Source organism: Ovis canadensis, chromosome 1 (genome assembly GCF_042477335.2).
Source record: "Ovis canadensis isolate MfBH-ARS-UI-01 breed Bighorn chromosome 1, ARS-UI_OviCan_v2, whole genome shotgun sequence".
NCBI lineage: Eukaryota > Metazoa > Chordata > Mammalia > Artiodactyla > Bovidae > Ovis > Ovis canadensis.
In genome coordinates, this window is record NC_091245.1 from 100,894,316 (window position 1) to 100,907,398 (window position 13,083).

The window sequence follows — 13,083 nt, forward strand, 5'->3', positions numbered from 1 at the left end:
GCAAGTATATGGGGGTGGTTAGCCATTCCTTTTTCTAGGGGATCTTGGTGAATCATGGATTGAACCTGGGGTCTCCTGCATTGCAGGCAGATTCTTTACCATCAGAGCCACCAGAGAAGCTCCAAGGATATATGCCCATGTATACCCATGTATTTGGCTTCGAGGGTATATTTCTTTTCCTTCAACAAAAACTATATATCCTGACTCCTCCCTTGCTGCTTTAGAACAACAGTCTCTCAGAGCTGAGAGGTTTAAGTCCTCAGCTAAGTCTACCAAATAAAATATAATTCTCAACTTTCAGTTGTGCACTTTTTTCCCAGTCAAAAATAGGTACCCTTAAAGGCAAGTTTGTGTTTTCTTCACTGAGCCCTAGATGTATCTCTCACACTGCCAACTCCATATATCCAACTGAATATCAAAAACCTTCCCAACCTTAAACCAGAATTCTAGATCTCCCTTCAATGCCCCAATCTACCAAATCAACAGCACCACTGTTCACCCAGTTGCTTAAGACAAAAAGTTAGGGGTTTTGCTCCTATTCAAATCCTATTCCTCAAACAGACCTGTCAGTTCTACCTCCCAAATATAATCTCAATCCCACATCTCTCAGCACTTCCACTGTACTGGGCTTCCCTGAGCGCTCAGTTGGGTAAAGAATCCGCCTGCAACACAGGAGACCCTGCTTTGATTCCTGGGTGGGGAAGATCTCCCGGAGAAGGGATAGGCTACCCTCAGTGAATTCCCAGTATTCTTGGGCTTCCCTTGTGGCTCAGCCGGTAAAGAATCCGCCTGCAATGCAGGAGTCCTGGGTTCCATCCCTGGGTTGGGAAGACCCCCTGGAGAAGGCTACCCACTAAAGTATTCTGGCCTGGAGAATTCCATGTATAGTCTGTATAGTTCATGGGGTCGCAGTCTGACAGGGCTTTCACTTTGATTCCAATCCAACATGTCTAGACTACCAAGTGGTTCTTACATTTTAGCAGCATCAGAATCACCCAGAGAGCTTTTTAACACAAATTCTTAGTGTCTGAAGACTCCACTTTTAATGAATTTCCAGGTAATGCTAATACTGCTGGTCTCTAGACCAGATTTTGACTCACTGCTTTAACCTGTGACACTGTAACAGCCTCCTAGTTGGTTTCGTTGCTTCTATTGTGAACGACCTAGGATCTATGATCCACAAAGCAACCAAAGTGATTAAGGTTAATCCCTACTGGAAGCAATCCAACAGTTCCCAAAGCACTAAAATGAAACTGCAGCTAGTCTCCTTTGCACACCCAACCATAACTTTCTGCTCCTTTAAGATTTCAAACTTTTTACTGCTTTGGAAAATGCATATTTTGTTTCCATTGTATGGACAAGTTCTTCATATACAGCAAGATTTTCTGAGTGGTAATTCTCTGGGGAGAACACTATCACTGAAAATTAGGCACGTTTTTTGTGATTTGACATGAGGCAGACGACTGAAGCGACTTAGCAGCAGCAGAGCAGCAGCAGAGCAAAGGCAGCAAAACGGTTAGTTCTTGGGTATCATAACCAAGCTCCAATTTCCCTAACAGGGGAATCTACACATAAACTGGGCACCCATGTGCTTGTGAATGCAGGATATATAAACTCAACGAATTTGTAGTACTAAGTGTAAGCTAAATTATCCTTTTGTACACAACACAGAACACGCTCTATGAAACTTCAGTACCACATCGTTTTATCATTTGGGAACACTAGACAGTCGCACCATAGATATTCAAACTTTTTAATCTTCTATGATGAAACTCATAAAAAGCAACATCACTGAAACAGCCAGTTTCAACAGCAGTTCTTTTGAGAAAACTCAGCACATCTATACCCTATTATAATCCCACACAAAACTAGATAAACATACTTGTTCCCCCATTGTATCTAAAGAAATATATTTGTTCTTAACGAGTGAAAACCAATACAAAAAGCTGGGCAGAAGAAGACCGTGTAAAACAAAATGACAGCTTCTTCCACTGAGAAGGTGGGTGGCTCTGAAAAGAACCTTTAGAACGTCAAGTGGCTGGGCAACTCGTGCGAGCGCCGAGTCCCCACAGGGACTCACTTGGAGCTGGTGTACTTGGTGACCGCCTTGGTGCCCTCGGACACGGCGTGCTTGGCTAGCTCGCCGGGCAACAGCAGTCGCACGGCCGTTTGGATCTCCCGGGACGTGATGGTTGAGCGCTTGTTGTAATGGGCTAAGCGCGACGCTTCGCCCGCGATGCGCTCGAAGATGTCGTTGACAAATGAGTTCATGATGCCCATGGCTTTGGACGAGATGCCGGTGTCCGGGTGCACCTGTTTCAACACTTTGTACACGTAGATGGAATAGCTCTCCTTGCGGCTGCGCTTGCGCTTCTTGCCGTCCTTTTTCTGGGCTTTGGTCACGGCTTTCTTGGAACCCTTTTTGGGCGCGGGAACAGATTTTGCCGGCTCAGGCATAACGTCAAGCACAAGCTATAGGGCCTACCGGGAACGCCGAAGACAACAGGCAGCACCCGGGCTGGCCGCCACGACTCAGTACTTATAGAGACTGTAGGCAAATTAAGGTTCTGATCACGCCCCGTTGCGATTGGCGAGATTTCAGTGGCTCTCTCGCGAGGGAGACGAGGTTATGTAAATGAGTGGATTCTGACTGCGCTATCCTATTGGTCACGAGGCCGAAGATGTGCTGTAGCCAATCAAAGTGCCTTCTAGGCAATCGCCGTTCTGTCTATAAAAGGGTGAAGTGGGGCCGTGGAGGGCGACTTTGTCGGGCGTTTGGCGGGAGCATTTGTTAGTGGGTGTCGCTGTCATGTCTGGTCGTGGCAAGCAAGGCGGCAAGGCCCGCGCCAAGGCCAAGTCGCGCTCGTCTCGCGCAGGCTTGCAGTTCCCGGTAGGGCGGGTGCACCGCCTGCTGCGCAAAGGCAACTACGCTGAGCGGGTGGGGGCCGGCGCGCCCGTCTACATGGCGGCGGTCTTGGAGTACCTGACCGCCGAAATCCTGGAGCTGGCGGGCAATGCGGCGCGAGACAACAAGAAGACCCGCATCATCCCTCGTCACCTGCAGCTGGCCATCCGCAACGACGAGGAGCTGAACAAGCTGTTGGGCAAGGTCACCATCGCCCAGGGCGGCGTTTTGCCCAATATCCAGGCCGTGTTGCTCCCGAAGAAGACTGAGAGCCACCACAAGGCAAAGGGCAAGTGAGGCCGGTCTCCGGCAGCCCTACCCAGCTCTCCTGTAGAAGGGGCACCTGTAAAATCAAAAGGCTCTTTTCAGAGCCACCCACGCTTTCAAATAAAGAGTTGTTAACAGTAACTTCTCGATTCCAACCTTGTCGGTAGTAAAGGGGGAGCCCAGCCTGGGTTGTGGTGGGTCGTAAAACCTAGGACTTGAGCCAGGTGAAGGTAGGAAACTTGAGCGCGCCACAGTCGCTTCAGTTCTAAGTGCTCCGCGATGGTTTATGTTTGGGAGTCGGACGTCTAGTGCTCAACACCAGTTGTTCCCCAGGCCTTTGCCCAACTTGAGGTCTTAAGTACCAGCGGGATGTCTCCTCACACACATCCATCTCGGACACCCCCGTCTGTTAAGGAAGCGGATAGATTTGAAGAGGCTGGCGGACCTGGGTTTTTGACTTCAGTCTACTGTCTTAAAGGGATAAAATGGTTTAGCGGTGGAGATACAGGTCCCCAGTTCGGCTTTCGGAAACGGGATCCCGCGCCCTGCTGCGGGAGCGATAACTTTCCGATCTTTAAAGTACCGGAAGGCGGAAAGCAAAGCAAGATCCGTCCAGCCAACTAGGTAGGCTAGGGGACCTCTGGAAAGGGAGCTGCGTTCAGGGTGCTGGGGGCGGGGGTGGCGCAAACAAGGTCGAGGTTCAGTTTGGGAGTTAGCGTAGAAAGGAAGAGGGTATCGTAAGTAGTGTGTTCTAAGGGACTGAGAAGGAACATTGTCACAGCTGCTCTCAAATATGATTCCTACCCTGAAATAAATGAAAACCGAGGAGGGGGAAAAACTAGGCAAACTGGAAAGTCGAAAGGGAGGCCGATGGGCGGCGGGGCGGCGGGGCGGCGAGGGGGCGGGGGGAGGGAGGAGTCGGCTGAAGCCAATCAGTGGCGCTAAAGAGGATGACGTCCCAGCCAATGGGTAGCCAGCGCGGGACTTTCAAGTATTGTCCCGCCCAACTGGGAAAAGACTGCTTATAAAGACTGCTGCAGCGGCCGCGCCCCTGGTTACTCTCCCTGCGCGGCGCTGCTCACGTAAGTTCGCGTCTTGGTTCGCTATGGCTCGTACAAAGCAGACTGCCCGCAAGTCGACCGGTGGCAAGGCCCCGCGGAAGCAGCTGGCCACCAAGGCGGCTCGCAAGAGCGCGCCGGCCACGGGCGGCGTCAAGAAGCCGCATCGCTACCGGCCGGGTACCGTGGCCCTGCGGGAGATCCGGCGGTACCAGAAGTCGACCGAGCTGCTGATCCGCAAGCTGCCGTTCCAGCGGCTGGTGCGCGAGATCGCGCAGGACTTCAAGACGGACCTGCGCTTCCAGAGCTCGGCCGTGATGGCGCTGCAGGAGGCGAGCGAGGCCTACCTGGTGGGGCTGTTTGAAGACACGAACCTGTGCGCCATCCACGCCAAGCGCGTGACCATCATGCCCAAAGACATCCAGCTGGCTCGCCGCATCCGCGGGGAGCGGGCTTAAGAAGTGTGCGCTCTGCTCGAGGTTCCATCAAATCCAAAGGCTCTTTTCAGAGCCACCCACGACTACACTTGAAAGCAGCTGTGTCGCTTGTCCACTCTCTTGGTAGGCGTTCGCATACTCCGGGAGGGTAGGGCGCGCTCGAGATGGGAGGACCTTAGAGCGCGCAAAGCACTGGACTCCTAACAGACATAGGCTAAAGGCCAGTTATCCGGCCTAAACCCCTGCTCGCTGCAGCCTTCCTAGATGTCAGTAACTTAAGAATTGGGTCAGTGTGCTTGTCTGGGCTGGTGGGTTGCCGCTGCTTTTTTGGACGCCCTATATCGTCCAAGTTCGCTGCTTAGAGGGGGCCATATTTTCTGGCAGGCCCTTTCATGCTCCCGGAAGGGAAGGCGCGCTAGGGACGGGAGGACACTAGAGTGCGCAAAACACGACTCCCAACACAAAGGCTAAAGGCCATGTAACCGGTCTAAGCCCCTCTTTGCTGATCGTCTTCCGGAGTGTCAAGTGCTTATCTGAACTGGCGAGGCTGTCGCTACTTTCTTAGGCGCGGCCAAGACGTCCGGTAGGCTCGTCATGCTCTTCCGGGGAGTCTTGGAGCTCGGTTGTAGCCCAGAGCTGTAATTCGTCCCGGGAGCGTGGGTGGGGGCAGGGGAGGCGGAGCGATTAGGGGACTCAGGATTCGCGGGCTAAAGCAGGCGGGGCTGGTTTTTTAGGCGGCTGAGAGCCGGGCGCAGATCTGATTTCCTCACTCGCACCGGAAAGGGCCCCTCCCGCTGGCGTGGATCTGCCGCTCGAGAGGGAGGGAAATCGCCTCTCGGTCCAGGCCCCTTTCTGCGGCGTAAAGTTCGGGATTCCTGACCCTGGCTGCAGGTTGAAAGACGGTAATGCTAGAACTTCCCTCAGGGAAAACTTTAGCGGATGTTATTCATCCCCTTACCCTATTTTCTGTCAAGATTCCCGCGCAAGCCTGAACGATTTTGCCTGGTATTTTAAGCCCTTGACATTCTCACTTTCCTCAACCTTCCTCTTTTCAAATACCAACACAACTCAGACAAGTACCACTAGCTCTGTGCTGGAATAGACCAAAGGATGGAGAAGGATCTTGTGTCTCCGGCCGGGCATTCAGTTCGGACAGTCGAGTGGGTTTGACCTACCCAAAGGAACAGCAAGGGGAAGAGGATGAATGGACCGGGGTTCGTGGGCCACCATAATCTAGGTCACTACCTGACAACTCGGTCTTGTCGGTATTTTCTCCGCTCCACAGCAGGAGACGGATTCTTCCCGGAGGAGACATCCTGAGGTGCACAGGCCTGAGCTCTGTTTAGTGGTTTGAGAAGTTATTCAGCTCAAGGCTCTCAGAATTGAAGCTGAGGGCGGCACTGAACCAATGGAAGGCAGAACAGAGCCTGCAACAGAGCCTCTCCCTTGCACACATCCCCAGCCTCAGGATTTGAGAGCAGAGATTTGACGCTGCCTGGAGAATCCCAGGAACGGGGGAGCCTGGTGGGGCTGCCGTCTGTGGGGTCTGCAGAGTCGGACAAGACTGAAGTGACTTAGCAGAAGCAGCAGAGGAGTGGATTCCTGCACCACATGACAGTGGAAGTCTAAGGTCTTTCTGTCTTTTAGGAACAAAGCTGTTCCCCTCGGGGGGTGGAGAGCAGAGTCCATGTTACAGGAGACTCAGAAGCCACCTATTTCTACCCTTGAGTACGGCCTGTTGCACCTGAAGAGGTCAGAGTTCCGGGGTTTTGTGTCTTAGTACAGTTGGTAAAAAGCATTACCAGAGATGAATGAAAATGCACTGAGGGGAACAGAAATTGAAGTAGACACACTGTTGAAAACTTTTGCCCCTTGCAAGGAGTTGGGGGTCGGGGAGGGCAAAGAAGAGCTGTGTGGACTGTAGCTTCTGACAGTAGGTACCCAGTTTTTTGCCCCAGGCTTACAAAGATTTTCAGAAAAGGCCCTGTTATGGGCTGAATTGTGTCCCTCCACCCACCCATTCATATGTCAAGGCCCTTTCCTAGTACCTCAGATGTGACTCTACTTGGGGACAGGACCTCTAACGTGGCGATTAAGATTAAAATGGTGTCATTAAGATAGGTCCTAATCCAATATGATTGGTACCTTTATGAGAGAAGGGGATCAGGACACAGACAGCAGAGGGACAGTCTTGTGAGGACACAATGAAAAGGCAGTCATCTGCAAGCCAAAGAGACAGGTCGCAGAAGAAATCAAGCCAACTGATATCTTTTTTTTTAATTTGTTCATTTATTTTATTTTCTTGGCTACATTGGGTCTTAGTTGTGGCAAAGCATGTGGGATCTTAGTTCCCCAAACAGGGATCGAACCTGTATCCCCTGCATAGCAAGGTGGATTCTTAACCACTGGATCACCAGGGAAGTCCCCCTGTTGACATTTTGATCTTGGACTTCTAACCTCTTGAACTGTGAGAAGATAAAGTTAAGATGTTTAAGCCACCCAGGCTGTGGTATTTTGTTATGGCTGCCCTAGGAAATGAATACAGACACAGGGTCTCATTCCCTGCTCAGACCAATGCTGCAAGATGGGTTCCACAGGATTTGTGTTCTATGCGATATAAACAGAAGCAGCAGTGACTCAGGGCTGTGCAGGGGTGGCCTGTGTGCACCCAGCATCTCATCCACTGACATTTGTTTGCAAAGCTGCAGCCTGAATTTCTCAGGGAGTGACTTTCCAGCATGTCTGAGCCATTAGTGGATAAGCAGACCCCTGAGTGTATAGATGTCCACGTCACGGCTTTTCCTCCCAAGGATCATATTTCCTGAAGTAATACTATTAATATATCAGATTTAAAAGCAGGTATCTAAGATCTCCCCATGGTCCTGAAATTTGGGGTCAGCCTGGGGGCATCTCTCATGGCTAAGGCAGGGGTTCCTAGCTTCTCAGAAATGTCTGTCCTGCCTTCCTCACTTTTCTAACAACCTCTGTTACTTCTGCCACAACAGTGGAGTGCTCATTCACCAAACTCGACACTTACAGGGTGTGAAAAGAGAATGGTGAAAGAGAGAGAGGGAGGAGCACTGGGCTCTTGCTGGTGGAAAAGAGGAGGCCCTCCCTGGTTGGTCTTTCCTGGTTTCTTGTCAAACGTGAACTCCTTAAGGGCAGGGCCTTGGCTGTGTAATTGATCTCTCTTCCAGGGCCACCACATAACAGGGCTCTGGGCCTCAACTGTGGAAGTGTACTCTGTTCAGCTCTTTAAGCCCCCTGTCCTCACATAAGGCCAAGAAACAACAGGCAGTGCAAACTGGTGTCTGCACACTCACTTTCTGAGAAAGTGGGACCTGTGTGACCCAATCCTTCTCGGCCAGTGGAGGGTCAGGCCTCTGCAAGACACTACGGCCTCACCAATCAGCAGTCATCTTGGGGATTTGCTCCACAAGCTTATGACAACAGAATCTGGTTCTCACTGTGAGCATGTTCTAGAAGGACTGAGGAATTCTCCAGTGCCTTCAGGGCTTCCAAAACTGCCACAGACATTTTAATGACAGCTTTGGCTCAGTAGTAAAGAATCCACTTATCATGCAGGAGATGCAAGGGACACAGGTTCCATCCCTGGGTGAGGAAGATCCTCTGGAGTAGGAAATGGCAACCCGCTCTAGTATTCTTTCCTGGAAAGTTGCATGGACAGGGGAGCTTGGGGTTGCAGGACACAACTGAGCCACTCAGCAAACATTGATACCTTTTGGCCAATAGGACAAAGTTGACATTCCTACCACTATTCTGTGAAGGTCAAGCTTCCTAAGCCTAATAGAAAACTTTTGGAATGTCTTCATTGTTTGCAAAACTAGGGTGAAGTAGTACCCAGTATTTTTAATGGCAATATCAAAAAATGATTATTTTAGGTACTTAAATAATTTCCCAGTTTCAGATGACAAAAAAGAAACTCAAGCAAAAGTCAATTCACATTCTTTTTAAAAGTTTCATCATGTCCAGCCTGTTTCCAGAAAAAGTTGGCCATGGAATTGGCTTGTTTGTTGGACTTTGGGTCCTTTAATCAGAGCTGATGATGGCTTCAGCTGAGGTAGTGGCTAAGAGTGGACAGAGATAAAATGATGAACTTGAGAGAATTATAGAAAGTAAATTTGATAATATTTTGTGATATAGGTATTTGGAGAATACAAGAGAGGAAGGAGCCTCTCCTTGGCTTGAGAAGCCAGGAGATAATGGTAGATTTCACTAAGGTGGAGAATTTAGGGAGAAGAAATTGCTTTTGGAACCATAAAGCTGCAATAAGTCCTTTGCAAAATTATAGCTGAGATTCCGGTTATCCACCTATAATACATTCACCAGGAGTTAGGAATATTAATTTAATCAGCAAAGGGGCTCAGCTGGAGCTACTCTGGGGGAAGTCCTTAGAAGATAAATAAGGATAATAGAAGGTAGAGAATTAGATGAGATCTACATGGACAGAGGAGCCTAGTGGGCTACAGTCCATAGGGTTGTAAGGAGTCAGACTGAAGAGACTTAGCATTCATGCATCCAGGAGTCAGAAGAGAAGACAGACAAGGAGCAACAGTGATGGGGCTCATAGATGAAGAGGACATCAAGAGACAGAACAGGCAGAATGACAGGAAGGCCACCGGAAGAGAGTGTCCCAAAGAGGCAAAAACGGTCATCACAGGGACTCTGACCATGTTTTGTATCTCTTTTAATCACCAAGACAACCCTGCAAGGGAGGTAAACAGTTTATTCTCATTTTAGACTAGGAAGCTTCGAGTATTTTGCCCAAGCTCTCACAGCTAGGGCAAGGGATTCTGACCAAAGCACTGGGGTTCCAAAGTTCGCGTGAAGCAGGAAACACCAAGTAAGGGGCACATACTGGAAGCTGTGAGGGGAAATGCCAGAGGGTGCATGATTGAACACCAGGTGATGGCCCCACTGCTTCAGTGGAATCTTCTCCACCTGCTTACCCAGTCTCCACCTGTCTCCTAACATCATGTGGAGAAACATCACCCAATGCCAGAGCTGCATGCGCTGTACAGTCTTTCCATGCCCTCCAGCCCAGTACCTTCAGAATGGAGCCCCCACGTCGGAGTCAGTACAGAGAGGCAGAGGCTAAGTGCAAGGCCCCAGACGTGACTTTGAGTCCTGGTTCTGCCTCTTACTCTCTGCATGACTGTGGCGAGATGCTTCATCTCACCAGGCCTCAGTTCCTCATCTGTAAAATGGAGATAATGGGACTAGGCTGGTGGTGGTGTTTGGAAATAGTTAAAGAAACAGTTCCCATAAAGGGACAAGCAGTGTGTGATTCAAAATAAACCCTAGAAAAGACTATAATGCTATTATTAGCAATTTAGAAAATTGAACAAAATTATAAAGGTAAATGTCGTCATACATCCAAAGTTATACATCTTCCTTGGGTTTAATTAGATGTTAACTAGCTATTTCACTAGTGAAACCAAGCAGGACCCTGTAGGGCTTTCCTGAGCTGGCCACCCCCTCGTGTGCCCCTCAACCTCTTGTTTGTAGGAAGGCTTTAGCCTCCAAGGCTTTCCCTGAGTTCCATAAAATAGTTTTCCATGGTTCAGTAAGAAGAAGTTGCACAAGTTTATTCTGGCCCTGCCCAGTGTCTTCAGTTCCCAGCCACTTCCATGACTTGGCAAAACCCTTTCTTCTGTCCAGATACGTGCGCCTCCTATGCAAGCCTATTGTTTAGTCTGTAGACTTCAGGCCTGTGACATTTCCCTTCTGCGCCCCGCCACCACCACCCCCAGCAACAACCACCCTCTCACTCCTCAGGCCAAAAGGCAGCATTCTCCTCGGGTTCCAAAGCATGTAATGAAAGTCGCTCAGTTGTGTCTGACTCTTTGCCACCCCATGGACTATACAGTCCGTGGAATTCTCTAGGCCAGAATACTGGAGTGGGGACCTGTTCCCTTCTCCAGGGGATTTCCCCAACCCAGAGATCAAACCCAGGTCTCTCGCATTGCAGGTGGGTTCTTTACCAGCTGAGCCACCAGGGAAGCAACAAGCATACAGGTCCTCCATTTTAGCAATTCCTCTAGGATTAGTTTATCGTTCTAGTTCCTCACTAGATTCTGAGTTCCTTCAGAGTGGGCATTGATCCTTTTCGTCTCTGTAGGTTAAAATCCTGACAGTGCCTACATGGTCAAGAAATGTTTGTTTCATAAGGGATCTAAAACCTTGGCTTCTGAATCCACACTCAAAAGGACCTAGTATCCTTTTGAATGTTCAAACTACCAAACAATTGCACTCATCTCACATGCTAGCAAAGTAATGCTCAAAATTCTCCAAGACAGGCTTTCAATAGTATGTGAACCGTGAACTTCCAGATGTTCAAGATGGATTTAGAAAAGGCAGAGGAACCAGAGATCAAATTGCCAACATCTGCTGGATCATGGAAAAAGCAGGAGAGTTCCAGAAAAACATCTATTTCTGCTTTATTGACTATGCCAAAGCCTTTGACTATGTGGATCACAACAAACTGTGGAAAATTGGGAATACCAGAGACCGGAATACCAGATCACCTGACCTGCCTATTGAGAAATCTGTATGCAGGTCAGGAAGCAACAGTTAGAACTGGACATGGAACAACAGACTGGTTCCAAATAGGGAAAGGAGTACATCAGACTGTATATTGTCACCCTGCTTATTTAACTTATATGCAGAGTACATCTGAGAAATGCTGGGCTGGATGAAGCACAAGCTGGAATCAAGCTGCTGCGAGAAATATCAATAACCTCAGATACCCAGATACCCAGATGGCAGAAAGCAAAAAAGGACTAAAGAGCCTCTTGATGAAAGTGAAAGAGGAAAGTGAAAAAGTTGGCTTAAAGCTCAACATTCAGAAAACAAAGATCATGGCATCTGGTCCCGTCACTTCATGGCAAATAGGTGGGGAAACAGTGGAAACAATGACAGACTTTATTTTCTTGAGCTCCAAAATCACTGCAGATGGTGACTGCAGCCATGAAAGTAAAAGACGTTTGCCCTTTGGAAGGAAAGTTATGATCAAACTAGATAGCATATTCAAAAGCAGAGACATTACTTTGCCAGCAAAGGTCCATCTAGTCAAAGCTATGGTTTTTCCAGTAGTCGTGTATGGATGTGAGAGTTGGACTATAAAGAAAGCTGAGTGCAGAAGAATTGATGCTTTTGAACTATGATGTTGGAGAAGACTCTTGAGAGTCCCTTGGGCTGCAAGGAGATCCAACCAGTCCATCCTAAAGGAGACCAGTCCTGGGTGTTCATTGGAAGGACTGATGTTGAAGCTGAAACTCCAATACCCTGGCCACCTGATGCAAAGAACTGACTTATTTTAAAAGACCCTGATGCTGGGAAAGGTTGAGGGCAGGAGGAGAAGGGGACGGCAGAGTATGAGATTGTTGGATGGCATCATCAACTCAATGGACATGAGTTTGAGTAAACTCCAGGAGTTGGTGATGGACAGGGAGGCCTGGCATGCCTCAGTCCATGAGGTCACAAAGAGTAGGACACAACTGAGCGACTGAACTGAACTGAACTGATCCAGGCTCCTTCCAGCTCTTAGGGAACTCTCAGGAATTTGCAGGCCAACAGCAAGTCTCGAAGAAATTTCCTGCTGGTTGCCCTAGAAGAGGGTAGAAGGTAGCTTGCCTGGGCTCTAACCCTTGCCCACAAATGGCTAAAGCCAACTGTTAGCCTATATCCAGTGACCTTCTCTGAGGGCAGAGTTCACCACTACTAACCCACTTAATGGGCTGTACTGGTGGCTTAGCAGTAAAGAATCTCCCTGCAATGCAGGAGATGAGGGTTCAATCCCTCGATCAGGAAGATCCCCTGGAAGAGGGCATGGCAACCCACTCCAATATTCTTGCCTGGAGAATCCCATGGACAGAGGAATCTGGAAAGCTACAGTCCATAGGGTCGCAAAGAGTCAGACACAAAGGACTGAGCCCACACACCCAACTCACTTAACGGGATCAGTGCTTGAAGGCAGATGCTTTAGGGAGGGGTTCATATTTGTACTGCAGTGCAGTGCAAGTTGCTCAGTTGTGTCCGACTGTTTGCAATGCATAGACTGTACAGTCCATGGGATTCTCCAGGCCAGAATACTGGAGTGGATAGCCTTTCCCTTCTCCAGGGGATCGTCCCAACCCAGGGATCCAACCCAGGTCTCCCACATTACAGGTGGATTCTTTACCATATTTGTAGTAGACTGAATAATAGCTCCTCCCTCCATTAGCATGCTTGTATCTTAATCCCTGGAATTTCTGAACATAATGTTACCTTATATGGCAAAGGGACTTGGCCAATGTGATTAAGGACCTTGAGGCAGGGAGATTATCTTGGATTATCAGTTAAGTTCAGTTAAGTTCACTCAGTCATGTCCGACTCTTTGCGACCCCATGAATCG

The 13,083-nt window shown here is 49.1% G+C and overlaps 3 protein-coding genes across 3 annotated transcripts; 2 read left to right on the forward strand and 1 right to left on the reverse strand.

The window, feature by feature from the left end:
• Positions 1-1,739: 1,739 nt before the first annotated feature.
• On the reverse strand, positions 1,740-2,606 carry LOC138447485 (histone H2B type 2-E-like). Its single transcript, XM_069603446.1, has one exon. It carries the CDS (start codon positions 2,455-2,457, stop codon positions 2,077-2,079), a length of 381 nt encoding a protein of 126 aa, XP_069459547.1. The 5' UTR covers positions 2,458-2,606; the 3' UTR covers positions 1,740-2,076.
• Positions 2,607-2,809: 203 nt separating this feature from the next.
• Positions 2,810-3,313, forward strand: LOC138447480 (histone H2A type 2-A). Its single transcript, XM_069603438.1, has one exon. It carries the CDS (start codon positions 2,810-2,812, stop codon positions 3,200-3,202), a length of 393 nt encoding a protein of 130 aa, XP_069459539.1. The 3' UTR covers positions 3,203-3,313.
• A 964-nt stretch (positions 3,314-4,277) lies between these two features.
• LOC138447477 (histone H3) lies at positions 4,278-4,747 on the forward strand. The gene has a single exon (XM_069603425.1). The coding sequence runs from the start codon at positions 4,278-4,280 to the stop codon at positions 4,686-4,688; it is 411 nt and encodes a 136-aa protein (XP_069459526.1). The 3' UTR covers positions 4,689-4,747.
• Positions 4,748-13,083: the final 8,336 nt, after the last annotated feature.